Below are 12,809 nucleotides of genomic sequence, written 5' to 3'. Positions count from 1 at the left end.
ATGGTTCTTTGGCAGAAAACAAAAGTTCTGACTAAAGAGTAGAATCCTGAATTTTAGGAATCTCAAATTTGATGTGGAAAATCCCCTGATATGCCCAAGAAAAAGCACACATTTTATGGAACTTCTCCAGGGAGTACTTCAGCCAGAATAAAGGTTGTTCAACACATTATAAAAAACAAAAATTTTTAGTGAAAGTTTAAAAGGTGGTCAACATTCAAGTAAGGCTGTGTAATCTGGGACAAAGCCAAGCACATGTACAACATTATCTGTATATGAGAACTGGGGAATTAGCAAAGGTTTTAATGTAAACCACATTACTCTTAAAGAAACACAATATAAAACATACCACCAGATGCATTGCTAATGGCTGATCCTGCAGATGCCACCTTGGAAACTGCTGCTGGATTGTATGTCCAAGATGTTCCACAAACTTCCACCTTTAAATCACTGTCTGAATAAATCTGTTGTACTCGGCCAACTTTACCTAAAGTCTTGGGGAAAAAAATAGATTCATGTTTCCAAGTCTAAAGTATATACCATAAAATCAATCACTAGTTTTTATATGCTTAAAGTAATGATTTTACTTATTACTAATGAAAAAACTTTCAAAGGATAACCATACTGAAATGGGTTATTTGAATAAGTACAAATGTTAAAAAATATCTTTTAAAATAATAATAAAACTACTTCCACAAGAATATGAGACAAATCATGATAAAGTCTATCCTATTCATACGAGTTCATAAAAATCTATTTTGATGTTCAATCCTTACTTCTGAAATCTGTAAGGTACATTTTGAGAACTTGCAACTCAAGTAGTCTAAAATCTATCATCAATATAGCCTGAAAAAGAAAATTGGATGTCTAAAAAAAATAAAAAATAAAAAAATAAACTAATTTGGCCAAGAAGGGCTCAAGCTTACATCTATGTTTAAACCCTTTTTGGAATCATCTGATTTCTGCCAGTTCCTTTCCTTCCCTTCCTCATATTCCTAAACCTGTTCATTTTCCCAAAATTTTATTCCATAGGTTTTTATTCTTCTTCGTCGAAAATTCAACCCACTTTGACAACTATCACCTTTTTTTTGAAAACACAAAATTACCGCTCACCCCCACATACACATACTAATTCTAATTTTTTAACAGCCTATTAGACATTTTCACTTGGAATTTTCCATTATCATCTCAAACTCTATGAGGCTACATTCTTTGTTTTTTCCCCTCAACTTTTTATTATGGAAAACTTCCAAGAGATACAAAAGTGGACAACAGCATACTGAATCCTCATGTACCCATCAACCATTTGTAACAATTATCAGCTCATGGCTAATCTTGTTTCCTTTATTCCCCTACCCATTCTCTCCTCCAGTATTATTTCAGTATGTACCTCCAAACAATAAGAACTCTTTTTTTGATAACATATTCTACAATGCTATTTATTATCAACTCACCCAAAGTTACAATAGTTACATATCACAAAATTCCAGTGTTCAAACTTCCAATTACCTCATAAATTATCAATTTTTTGTTTGTTTAAATCAAGATCCACATAAAGTCCACACGTACATGTTTTTCTTTGCAAATTATTTGTTGAAAAAACAGTTCTTTATCTTACAAAGTTTCTTACCATTTGAATTTTACTAATTGGTGTAGTTTTAATAACTCGTCAGCCCTCTGTATATAGTCAGCAAGAACCCCTTCAAGTTGGCTGCTAGGTCCTTTTAACATGGTCCTAGAAACCAGTGACAGCTTCCTTGTTACCTGGTACGAGGCTCATTTTGTTCACCTCTTGTCAAAGAGTCAGAATTAGCCATTTCTCCAAAAAGCCTTGGCTCTTTATTGAGAAAGCCTGCTTGAAAACCATAACCTGGGCACTAAGTTTGGTTATTACTAAAATGGTCACAGTGGAGGCATTTTCATGAATACAGCTAGGAAATAGGAGCTTTTGTTTGGGACATTTTTTTGTTTTGTTTTAATTTTACTTTAAGTTCTGGGATACATGTGCAGAAAGTGCAGGTTTGTTACATAGCTATACATGTGCCATGGTGGTCTGCTGCACCTATCAACCCATCATCTAGGTTTTAGGCCCCGCATGCATTATATTAGATATTTGTCCTAATGCTCTCCCTCCCCTTGCCCCCCACCCTGACAGGCCCCAGTATGTGATGTTCCCCTCCCTGTGTCCACATGTTCTCATTGCTCAACTCCCACTTATGAGTGAGAACATGCGGTGTTTGGTTTTCTGTTCTGTGTTTGTTTGCTAAGGATGATGGCTTCCAGCTTCATCCATGTCCCTGCAAAGGACATGATCTCATTCTTTTTTTATGGCTGGAAGAAAATTTTTGCAATCTACCCATCTGACAAAGGTCTAATATCCAGAATCTACAAGGAACTTTAACAAATTTACAAGAAAAAAACAAACGACCCCATCAAAAAGTGGGCAAAGGATATGAACATACACTTCTCAAAAGGAGACATTTGTTTTGTTTTTAAAGAAGCATAAATCATACATTCAAACACTCTTTTCATTCAAATTCAAGACTACAGGGTTTTTACTTCACCTCCTCTATATTATATCTGCATCTCCTTTTACAACTCTGGTAATTCTGATTCTCAAAGTCAAAGGAGTAACAGAATTATCACACAAGTACTCATTTGTTTTTTGGTACATCTAACAATCTCGGAATAACAATATCAACGCTACTACATGCAATAAGATTTCTGAAAAGTGTTAAACATTTCATTTCCATGCAGTTCTTTAGGGTCTATTCTTCCTATGAAGATATAAAGAAAAATTAACTGTGTTTAAAAAATTACTTGGAATTTTCTCTCTACATGGTTATGCTAACAGAAACACACTTAGTTTCATTTATTTCATTTCATTTTCCACTTTGAGGAGTTTCCTTTTTAAATTTAATTTCGTTTTACAATTGTATTAAATATGTATGTGATTTCAAATCAAATCTATAAAACAAGACATATTCAAAGAGGTCTCCCTTCCTTCTTTGCCCCTTATATCATCCTATTCCCTTTTTATATAGGTAACACTTATTTGTAACTTCATAGTTTATCATTACATTGTCTGCTTTAATATAGTTTGTATTGTCCTAATAGTTATTATATATTATATATGTGTGTATATATAAATAAATATAAATATATATTTATATATTATGTATTATTTATATATTATATATAATATATGTATATATAATATATGTATATATTATATATAATATATGTATATATTATATATAATATATGTATATATTATATATGTATATATTATATATAATATATGTATATATTATATATGTATATATTATATATAATATATGTATATATTATATATGTATATATTATATATAATATATGTATATATTATATATGTATATATTATATATAATATATGTATATATTATATATGTATATATTATATATAATATATGTATATATTATATATAATATATATTTATATATAATATATTTATATATTATGAATATATAAAAATAAATATATAAATAAATATATATAATATATAAATATATATTATATATAAAAATATATATTTTTATATATATAAAATCTCAACTTGGTTCCCTAATATGTGCAATACTGAAATTAGTCATTCATGTGTCCTTACTCTTTCCTAATATTTTGATCTAAAATAATAATATTTAGTCCCAGTTAATACAACTAAAAGGCAAACAGCATATTAAACTTTTCATGTGCTCAATTTCCACCCCATTTTTTACAACTATAATTTACATTGTTAGAACATATAATTGTTATATATTCTACCCTTTCCTTTACAACATTCATTTAATCTTAGTTTAACAAATCAATACATATTCCATGATCACTAGTCCTTCACTTGATGTCTCTACAGTCATTTTGGTTGTCTGAAACTCATTATCTAGCAAATTACTTAGGACTCATGGGAACAAGAATTCTCACATATTCATAGCACAGTTATACTTGAAAGTTAGTTTGGTTACATATAAAATCTTCAGCTTATATTCTTTCCTTGAGTATCTTCAATGCTATCTCACTGTTTTCTGGCATAAAACACTGAGATGAGACTTTTTTCTTAACAGCAAAATAATTTTCTTTCCTTTAGCACCAATAACCTGTCTGGTCTTTTTTCCTGGATACTTTCTCTCATCTTGAAGATTCAGTTATTTTACCAGAATATAGCCCAATGTTTGCTGTTCTGGGTCAGTTTTCCCAGGTATGCAATGTGCCCCTTCAAAATTTAGTTTCAAATTATTTTCTTAATTCCAGGAAAATTTTTCTAAAATTACAAATTTTCATATTTGTTTCATTTCATTTATTTGGGTTTAGTTTTCCTTTCTACAAGGACTCTCTTGGAGAGAGAGAGAGAGAGAGAGAGAGAGAGGCTATTTAATGTTTATTTCTTTCTCTGAAATACTTTTCACCTTTCCTATTTTTAAAATTTTCCTGCTTTTTCACCTTCTATTTCTCTTAGCCATTATCTCTTGCATTTATTTGCTCTGCTCTGTGTTCCTTCCAGCTTAGTCTTCACTTATGACTTTTTCACTTCTTTTTAATTATTTCCTAAGTTATATCACCTCATTTCTGATTTCATTCTCTTATACTTTTTTCATTTTCTTAATTTCTTTTAGCTCATTTTTTGTTTTTTGCAATTTTTTTTTAAGAGTCAAGTCTCACTACATTAGCCCAGGCTAAAGTGCAGTGGCTATTCACAGGCATGATCCCATTACTGATCAGCACGAGAGTTTTGACCTGCTCTGTTTTTGATTTTGCGCCAGTTCCCCACGCCATAGGCAACCTAGGGTTCACCCAGGAGGTCACCATATCCTTGCCGAACTTAGTGCAGACATCCACACTACACCCAGAGGTCTTGAAGTCAAGTGATCCTCCTGCCTCAGCCTCCTGAGTAGCTGGGACTACAGGTACACACTACTGTGCCCAGCCTTTTAGCTCATTTTAAATTATAAAAGTACAGTTTTCATCATTTTTCTGCACATATCTTTCTGATATGCCTTTTTTTTTTTTTTTTTTTTTTTTTTTTTTTTGAGACAGGGTCTCACTCTGTTGCCCAGGCTGGAGTGCAGTAGTGTGATCTCTGCTCACTGCAGCCTCAACCTCCTGGGCTCAAGAGATCCTCTCACTTCAGTCTCCCAAGTACCTGGGACTACAGGCACATACCACCACACCTGGCTAATTTTTGTATTTTTAGTAGAAACAGAGTTTCACCACGTTGTTCAAGCTGGTCTCAACTCCTTGGCTCAAGCAATCCACCCATCTTGGCCTCCCAAAGCGCTGGGATTACAGACATGAGCCACCATGTCTGGCCTGATATACTTTCACTATCTGTAGAGAAGTTCTATTCCTTATTCCCTTTTTTCAATAATAACTGTGTATGGGAATTTAACCATGATCCCTTCTAAATTTTATCTGGACCTTCTCCTTCCTTTGTCCCTACTGTCTCCGTCCTACTAAATTTTGTTTCTATTCCCAGCACTTTCTCCTCAAAGTGAGGCTCTGCCTTGGAAGGGAGCTTTGGCTGGTTCGTTTTGAGTTTAAAGGCCCACACTAGTTCCATCCTTTCTGACTTTAGCATGGACCTATTTTCTCATCCCAAACTGGAGTCTTCAGGAACTCTCTCAGGTTCAGGTGCTGCTAAGACAATTGTCTACCACACTAGCCAATGAATATTTGCTAGCTGTTTTGGAGCTTTCCTGTTCTCGGATCTATCAGATGCCTCATTAATTCTCTCTGCTCCCATACGAAGAGATGCAGACTCAATAGCTGTCAGTGGTTTATCTCTACTCATTCATATTTAGGGTTCAACAGGTTACTCTGAAACCTAGTTTTGTTATAGATGTTTGTGGCTTTTTTGGTTATGTTAATCTAATGGTCTATTTTTATCAAAAAGGATTTGATAAGACACAAAATCTGTAACACCACTACTGGAATCCCAGAATTTCCCTTTAGAATTCTCTAGAGGTTTTATCTATATAGCAGTTTGAAATGGCAGAAAGACTGCTTAGGTTTTGAAATAAGACAGGTCTGCGTTCAAAATCCAGTTCAGAATCGCACCTCTGATTTCCTCATCTTTAAAATAAGGATGCTATAACATCACCCTCTGGTAATATTGTATGTATATGTGTACGGCAGCTACAAACTGTGAAGTGTCTTTGAATAAAAGCATCATAACAACAGAGATTTTATTTTTTTGTTTTGTTCACAATTATTCACTATTTTTTCTGTATTGTTCACTATTGTAGCCCTGCCTAACAGGCATATTATATGTGCTAAAATACCTACTTAGGGAATAAGGCAGAAAGGACAGAAGGGCTAATGGAGGGTCAGGACAACAGGAAGGAGGGACTAGGCAGGATGGGAGGGGATGAGATGGGGCAGGAGTTGGGGCTGGATGTGAAGAGAAGGAGGTGCTGGCCAGGAGAAGAGACCGAACAATTACAGTAGAGTGGGGGTAATAGGATACTAAGAGGGATGTGAGATGAAGTACATGGGACAGGATGGAGGCACTGAATGGGACTGGAATGGAGGGACAGGCAGGACAGGAACTGAGAGGCTGGATGAGACAGGAGATGGGAGTACACAAGGTGGAGAACTATAGAGGAGGACACAGCAAGGTGGAGGAGGAAGGGAAACAGAAGAAGGAAGCATAAGGGATGGCAAGGTGACAGAGTAATACCAAAGGCAGGGACAGAAGGACAGAAGCAAGAGATACAGACAGGGAAAGGGAAGGATGGTTGAAGAGAGGGCAGAACAAGCAAATTTGTTTGTTGTTGATGAACATTTGATGAAAAAATGACTAAATAAAAAACTGTAGCTCTTTGGGAACAAATTCACTCTATGAAAGCACACACATTTCTGAGCTGCTCTTTCGTACTCAAGTTTTAAAGAGGCAGGCCCCCACATCAGGAAAGCTGCACTGGTCCAGCACTGCTAGAGACCAGATGGGCATAGACCTATATCATTCTGGGGTTAAGTATCAGAAAAACCACTGCTGACTTGCACCACACAACATTCTCCAATAACCACTCTATCAAAAAATATTAAATATTAACTGTAACCTTTTCTGGATCTTCCCAGGCTAATTTAACTGGGATAAATTAGAAAACAAAATGCACGAGTATGTCTAGGTGCAAATGGAGAGTACAATTCTAAGAAGTTTTATGCCAATTTAATTTCTACATTAATTTACTTTTAAAACTGACATAAGTATATTGTAATTTCTAGCCCAGAATTATTCTAAACATACTTACTGGAAGCATCGCTTCAGCCCATTCTCCATGTCCTCTTTGTAGAAGTTTAATTCGTTCCAGGTCATAACAAACTTGTACAAGATCACCCACTTGAAACTGCGAGGTGCCTCCTTCTGCACCCTGAGCAGCATCTCCACTTCGGACAATGTTTGCTTTAGTGAGAACAGCAGGATTGAAGGTCCACCTACAAGGGCAAAGCTAAACCTCAAAATGGGTAGGTTTGCTTAATTTTAATACAAAATTCTTAAACAGTGAAGATCAAAAGAGTAAGGCAATCCTTTGCAATTATATCCTGAATGATTTGTGTTTATTTATATATACACAAATACATATATTTGATATATTGTTTGTTTTCTGTTTGTTTTGTTTTGTTTTTTTTTTTTTGACAGAGTCTTGCTCTGTCACCCAGGCTGGAGTGCAGTGGCATGATCTCGGCTCACTGCATGATTCTCCTGCCTCAGCCTCCCAAGTAGCTGGGATTACAGGCGCATGCCACTGTGCCCAGCTAATTTTTGTATTTTTAGTAGAGACAGGATTTCACCATGTTAGCCTGGCTGGTCTCGAACTCCTGAGCTCAAGTGATCTGCCTGCCTCAGCCTCCCAAAGTGCTGGGATTACAGGCATGAACCACCGCCCCAGCACCTCCTTTTTATAATTTTAATATACAAATTTGGGGAAAGAGTCATCCATAATCTTACCACCTTAATACAAGTGTAAATACTTTGGTATACGTTTGTCTATTCTCCCCTGCATGTTTTCAAAACTGTTATAAAGTAATATACAATTATTGTTAAAAATTCAAACATTTCAGAAACATGTAAAGTAAAAGTTCCATTTCACACAAACACGCTGGATCACCATTCCCATCCCACTAGAAACCACTATTAATATTCTACTCTGTGTCCTTACAGACATTCTATCAATACACTGAATGACATTCATAATCTAGTTGTTTTCCATAAATGGGAATATTATATACATATATATGTATACACAGACATAGAGACACATACATATATTTTGTGACTTTTTTTTCAGAGAATGCATCTTGGAAGATTTATTTTTTAGTGTCACAGATACAGACCTATCTTAAATAGGTCTAAGAATACAGACCTAAATTGAATAGACCTTAATTCAATTTAACTGCTACAGAGTATTCCATCACTTGGATATACACTAATGTACTTAACTATTCTCCTATTGACTAGCATTTAAAGTGCTTCCAAATTGTCACCAATATGTACAGTACTGTAAAGACCATTCCTGCGTATACATCTTTGTGCACATGAGGTCGGTATTTCAGTAGAGATTCTTAAAAGAACTATCTGATCAAAGCATACATTTGTTTACAATTCCAATAGAGCCAAACTGCTGTACAATGAGTGTACCATTTCCCCACACTATTGCCAATTTAATGGATAAAAATATTATCTAGTTTTAATTTTCCATGCATGGATATTTACCATAATTGTAATCATTGTAGCAAACTAATTTGAATGCTGATGTCTTTATACAGGCATTTTCCACGCTGCTATCATCTTCAAAATAATCGTTTTAATGACTACTTAATATTCCATCAAATAGATGTACCACAATTGATAACAGAACACCTCCCCTAATTCCACACTGAACTCCAAGAGTAAAGGTTCCCTTGTCAAGTAAGTTTCTACAATATTGGCATATTATATCCTCTTCTCCTTAGTCCAAATGGTTATTAGCATATAAAAGCCTGTTTACTTTCTGTAACCACACAAGTAAACTGTTCTTTGTTTGCTTTATTTTTTCTTTTTTTGATACAGAGTCTCACTCTGTTACCCAGGTTCAAGCAATTCTCCTGCCTCAGTCTCCCAAGTAGCTGGGATTACAGGCATGCACCACAACGCTCAGCTAATTTTTGTATTTTTAGTAGAGGCAGGGTTTCGCTACGTTGGCCAGCCTGTTCTCGAACTCCTGACCTCGGGTCAGGAATTTTAATATCAGTGTGTCAATTTCTGCAAAAAAAAGTACCAGGATTTTGATAGGGATTACACTTAATCGGAAGATTAGTTTGGGAAATACTGCCATCTATTGTGGGTTGAATTATGCCCCCTTCCAAAATATGCTGAAGTCCTAATCCAGGTATCTGTTAATGTTACCTTATTTGTAAACAGGGACTTTACATATGTAATCAAGTTAAAGTGAGGTCATACTGGATTAGGGTAGGCCCTAAATTCAATGTTTAGTGTCCTTATAAGAGAGTCATGTACCGACACCCACCAAGAAACACAGACTCACGGGAAAAAGGTCATGTGAAGACAGTGGCAGAGAATATAGAGTGATGCATCTACAAGCCAAGGAACAAAGATTGCTGGGAACCACCAGAAGCTGGGAGAAAGGCATACAACAGATTCTCCCTGAAAGTCTCCAGAACAAATCAATCTTGCCAACACCCAGACTCTGGACTTCTAGCCTCTGATACTGTGAAAGAATAAATCTCTGTTAAGCCACCCAGTCTATGGTAATTTGTTATAGCAGCCCTAGGAAACTAATATACCATCTAAACAATATTAAACCTGATCTAAGAACATGGAATGTTTTGTCATTTATTTAGGTCTTCTTTAATTTCTTTCAACAATGTTCAGTAGTTTTCACTGTACAAGTCTTGCATCTCCTTGGTTAAATTTATTCTTAAGTATTTTACTCTTTTTGATGCCATTATAAATGAAATTGTTTTAATTTCATTTTCATATTGTTCATTGTTAGTGTACAGAAAGACAACTGATGTTCCTATATCAATCTTGGTTCCTGCAATCTTGCTGAACTCATTTATTAGCTACAATAGCTTTTGTGGATTCTTTGGGTTTTTCTATACATGGTATCAGGTCATCTGTAAGCAAAGTTAGTTTCACATCTTCTTTTTCTTTTACTTCTTCCTTTTATTTCTTTTTCTTACCTAGTTGCTATGACTAGAACCTCTGGTATAATGTTGAACAGAAGTAATAAAGTGGACATTCTTGTCTTGTTTCTGATGTTACCGGGTAAGTATTCAGTCTTTCATCATTAAGGATGATGTTAGCTGTGGTTTTTCATAGATGTCCTTTATCAAGCCAAAGAAGTTCCCTTCTGGTCCCAGTTTGTTTGGTGTTTTTATCACGAAAGGGTGTTGGATTTTGTCAAGTACTTTTCCTGCATCTACTGATATGATCATGTATGCTCATAAGATTTGAATACAATCAGGCCTAATGCTATACCTAGGTAAGCAACTTAATGTTAACTTTTCTTATTCTATATAATATCCCTTCCCCAAAGAACCTCAGGGAATTAGTTTCTTTATGTACATGTCAGTAAGACAATTATTCAATTTATTGATTTTTCTTTAAAATACTATAAACATACTAAAGTGGATTAGATATGTTTTGGCCCAAACAAAATTAAAAAGACATCCCTAGCCTCCAAGAAACTTGCAATCTAGAAATCAAATGAATTTTAATAGGTAAGAGTAAACCTAAATAGATGAAGAGTATATGCATATATAATACTATGGAGAGTAAAAGGAGAGAGGAGGTTCGCAAATCATATAAACTCAGTATTTATAGGATGTAGAGGAATTAATCCAGGTAACAAGGCAGAAAAAGAGGAGCAGGCATTTTACTTAAAGGGAGTAGTATGTTAAAAGGTACATAAGTGAGGAAGTGCATGCAATTTTATACCGCTGATAAGGATTAGTATATGTGTACATATCTGTGGCAACGCCAAAATCTCAGAGTAGAAACAATCTGGCTTCACTCTCCCCAACAGAAAACCGAAAAAAAAAAAAAAATACCCAGCACCAAGATTATCACCAGCAATATCCCAGAACTCAAGTCTGAAGCTGAAATGATCCCTGGGGCCAGAGACATGAAAAACTCCAAGCAGATAATAAAAGAAACAAATTTCTGTATCTGCAACATCCTTCCCCCTATCTACCAGGCACAAAGCACAGAAAATTCCCCCAGGAATCACAGTCTCTACACTGGAAAAAGTGAGATCAAGGCAGAGAGCCAGCTTCCTACCAACTTGGGTTCCCTTGCAGGAAAATCATTCCTGCCTCAATCCACAGGAAGCCTTATGAGTACCTGTAGGAAGAAAAATCCCTAAGTGTAGCTACAGTCAAACAGAAGAGACAGGACTAGCAAACCTGGCCCTTGAAACTCTGCTCTTTATCTTAGCCAAGAGAGACATCAAATCAGAGTGGCTGTTCAGCAGCACTATACTGCAGGAGGCACACATTCCATGGGTCTTCTGGCCATAAATCCCTAACCAGACTTCCCACATAGCCAAGGTACCACTTTTGGGATCCACCCCCACTCCTTCCCGCCCAATTCAGGATGAACAGAGTTCCAAACATTTGTGACACCCAAGGCAAACTTGGGCTTAAGGCACCATTTAGCTCTGAAAAGGAGGCAGCAATCTATAATTTAGGGGATTCAACAGGCAATTGCAAAGAACTTCTAAGCAAGTATGCCCTAGAAAGACCAAAATAAGCAGACAGCAACAACTGGAAAAAAAAAAAATGATCCTTCAATACGAAGCCATATAAGGCAGATAAGAAAATAAACAGGAAGCCAATGGACAAAGCAAAGTGCCAATGACCAACCCTAATAAGGCAGCAATATGTAAGCTCTCAGTTAAAGAATTCAAAATAGCAGTTCTAAAGAAACTCAGTTGAACTCTAAGATAACACAGAAAACCAATTCAGAAATTTATCAGAGAAATTTAACAGAGATGGAAATGATGTTTTCAAAATCAAACAAAAATCCTAGAACTGAGAAATGTATTTGTTGAAATGAAAAATGCATCAGAGGCTCTCAACAGCAAAATTAAGCAGTGGAAAAAAATAAAAACAGTGGGACTGGATATAAGCTATTTGAAAATACACAGAAGAGAAAAAAGAATGAAAAGGAATGGAGAAGGCCTACAAGATATAGAGACTAACCTCAAAAAAGCAAAACTGAGTCAATGGCATTCAAGAGAGAGTTGAGAAAGAGCAAGGGGTAAGAAGCTTATTCAAATTATAACAGAAAACTTTCCAAATCTAGAGAAAGATAAAAGCAAAAACTATAAAAAAATAAATTTCAATGTACAGCAAGGTCAGAAATCACCAAACAAATTAAATCCAAATAATAACCAAATAGAGCTGGGCGCAGTGGCTCACGCCTGTAAACCCAGCACTTTGGGAGGCCGAGGCAGGCGGATCACAAGGTCAGGAGATTGAGACCATCTTCGCTAATATGGTGAAACCTCGTCTCTACTAAAAATACAAAAAAATTAGCCAGGTGTCGTGGCAGGCGCCTGTAGTCCCAGCTACTCGGGAGGCTGAGGCAGGAGAATGGTGTGAACCCAGGAGGCGGAGCTTGCAGTGAGCCGAGATCGTGCCACTGCACTCCAGCCTGGGTGACAGAGAGAGACTCTGTCTCAAAAAAAAAACAGAAAAACAAATAGACTACCCCAAGACATATACTAATCAAACTCTCAAAGGTCAAAGACAAAGTAAGGATCCAAAAATA

At 35.7% G+C, this 12,809-nt stretch overlaps 1 protein-coding gene across 2 annotated transcripts in view; it reads right to left on the bottom strand.

Annotated features, from left to right (window-relative positions):
- MIB1 (MIB E3 ubiquitin protein ligase 1) overlaps nucleotides 1-12,809 on the bottom strand; it is a 134,454-nt gene that overhangs the window by 73,338 nt on the left and 48,307 nt on the right. For both annotated transcript variants that reach the window (XM_003315867.6, XM_063796028.1), the window contains 2 exons: nucleotides 7,285-7,468; nucleotides 347-491 (listed from right to left, as the gene is read on the bottom strand). In XM_003315867.6, the coding sequence (XP_003315915.2) occupies nucleotides 347-491; nucleotides 7,285-7,468 (329 nt within the window). The remainder of the gene's footprint in view (nucleotides 1-346; nucleotides 492-7,284; nucleotides 7,469-12,809) is intronic.

Source organism: Pan troglodytes, chromosome 17 (genome assembly GCF_028858775.2).
Source record: "Pan troglodytes isolate AG18354 chromosome 17, NHGRI_mPanTro3-v2.0_pri, whole genome shotgun sequence".
Taxonomy (NCBI): domain Eukaryota; kingdom Metazoa; phylum Chordata; class Mammalia; order Primates; family Hominidae; genus Pan; species Pan troglodytes.
This window is presented reverse-complemented; position numbering and strand designations above follow the sequence as displayed.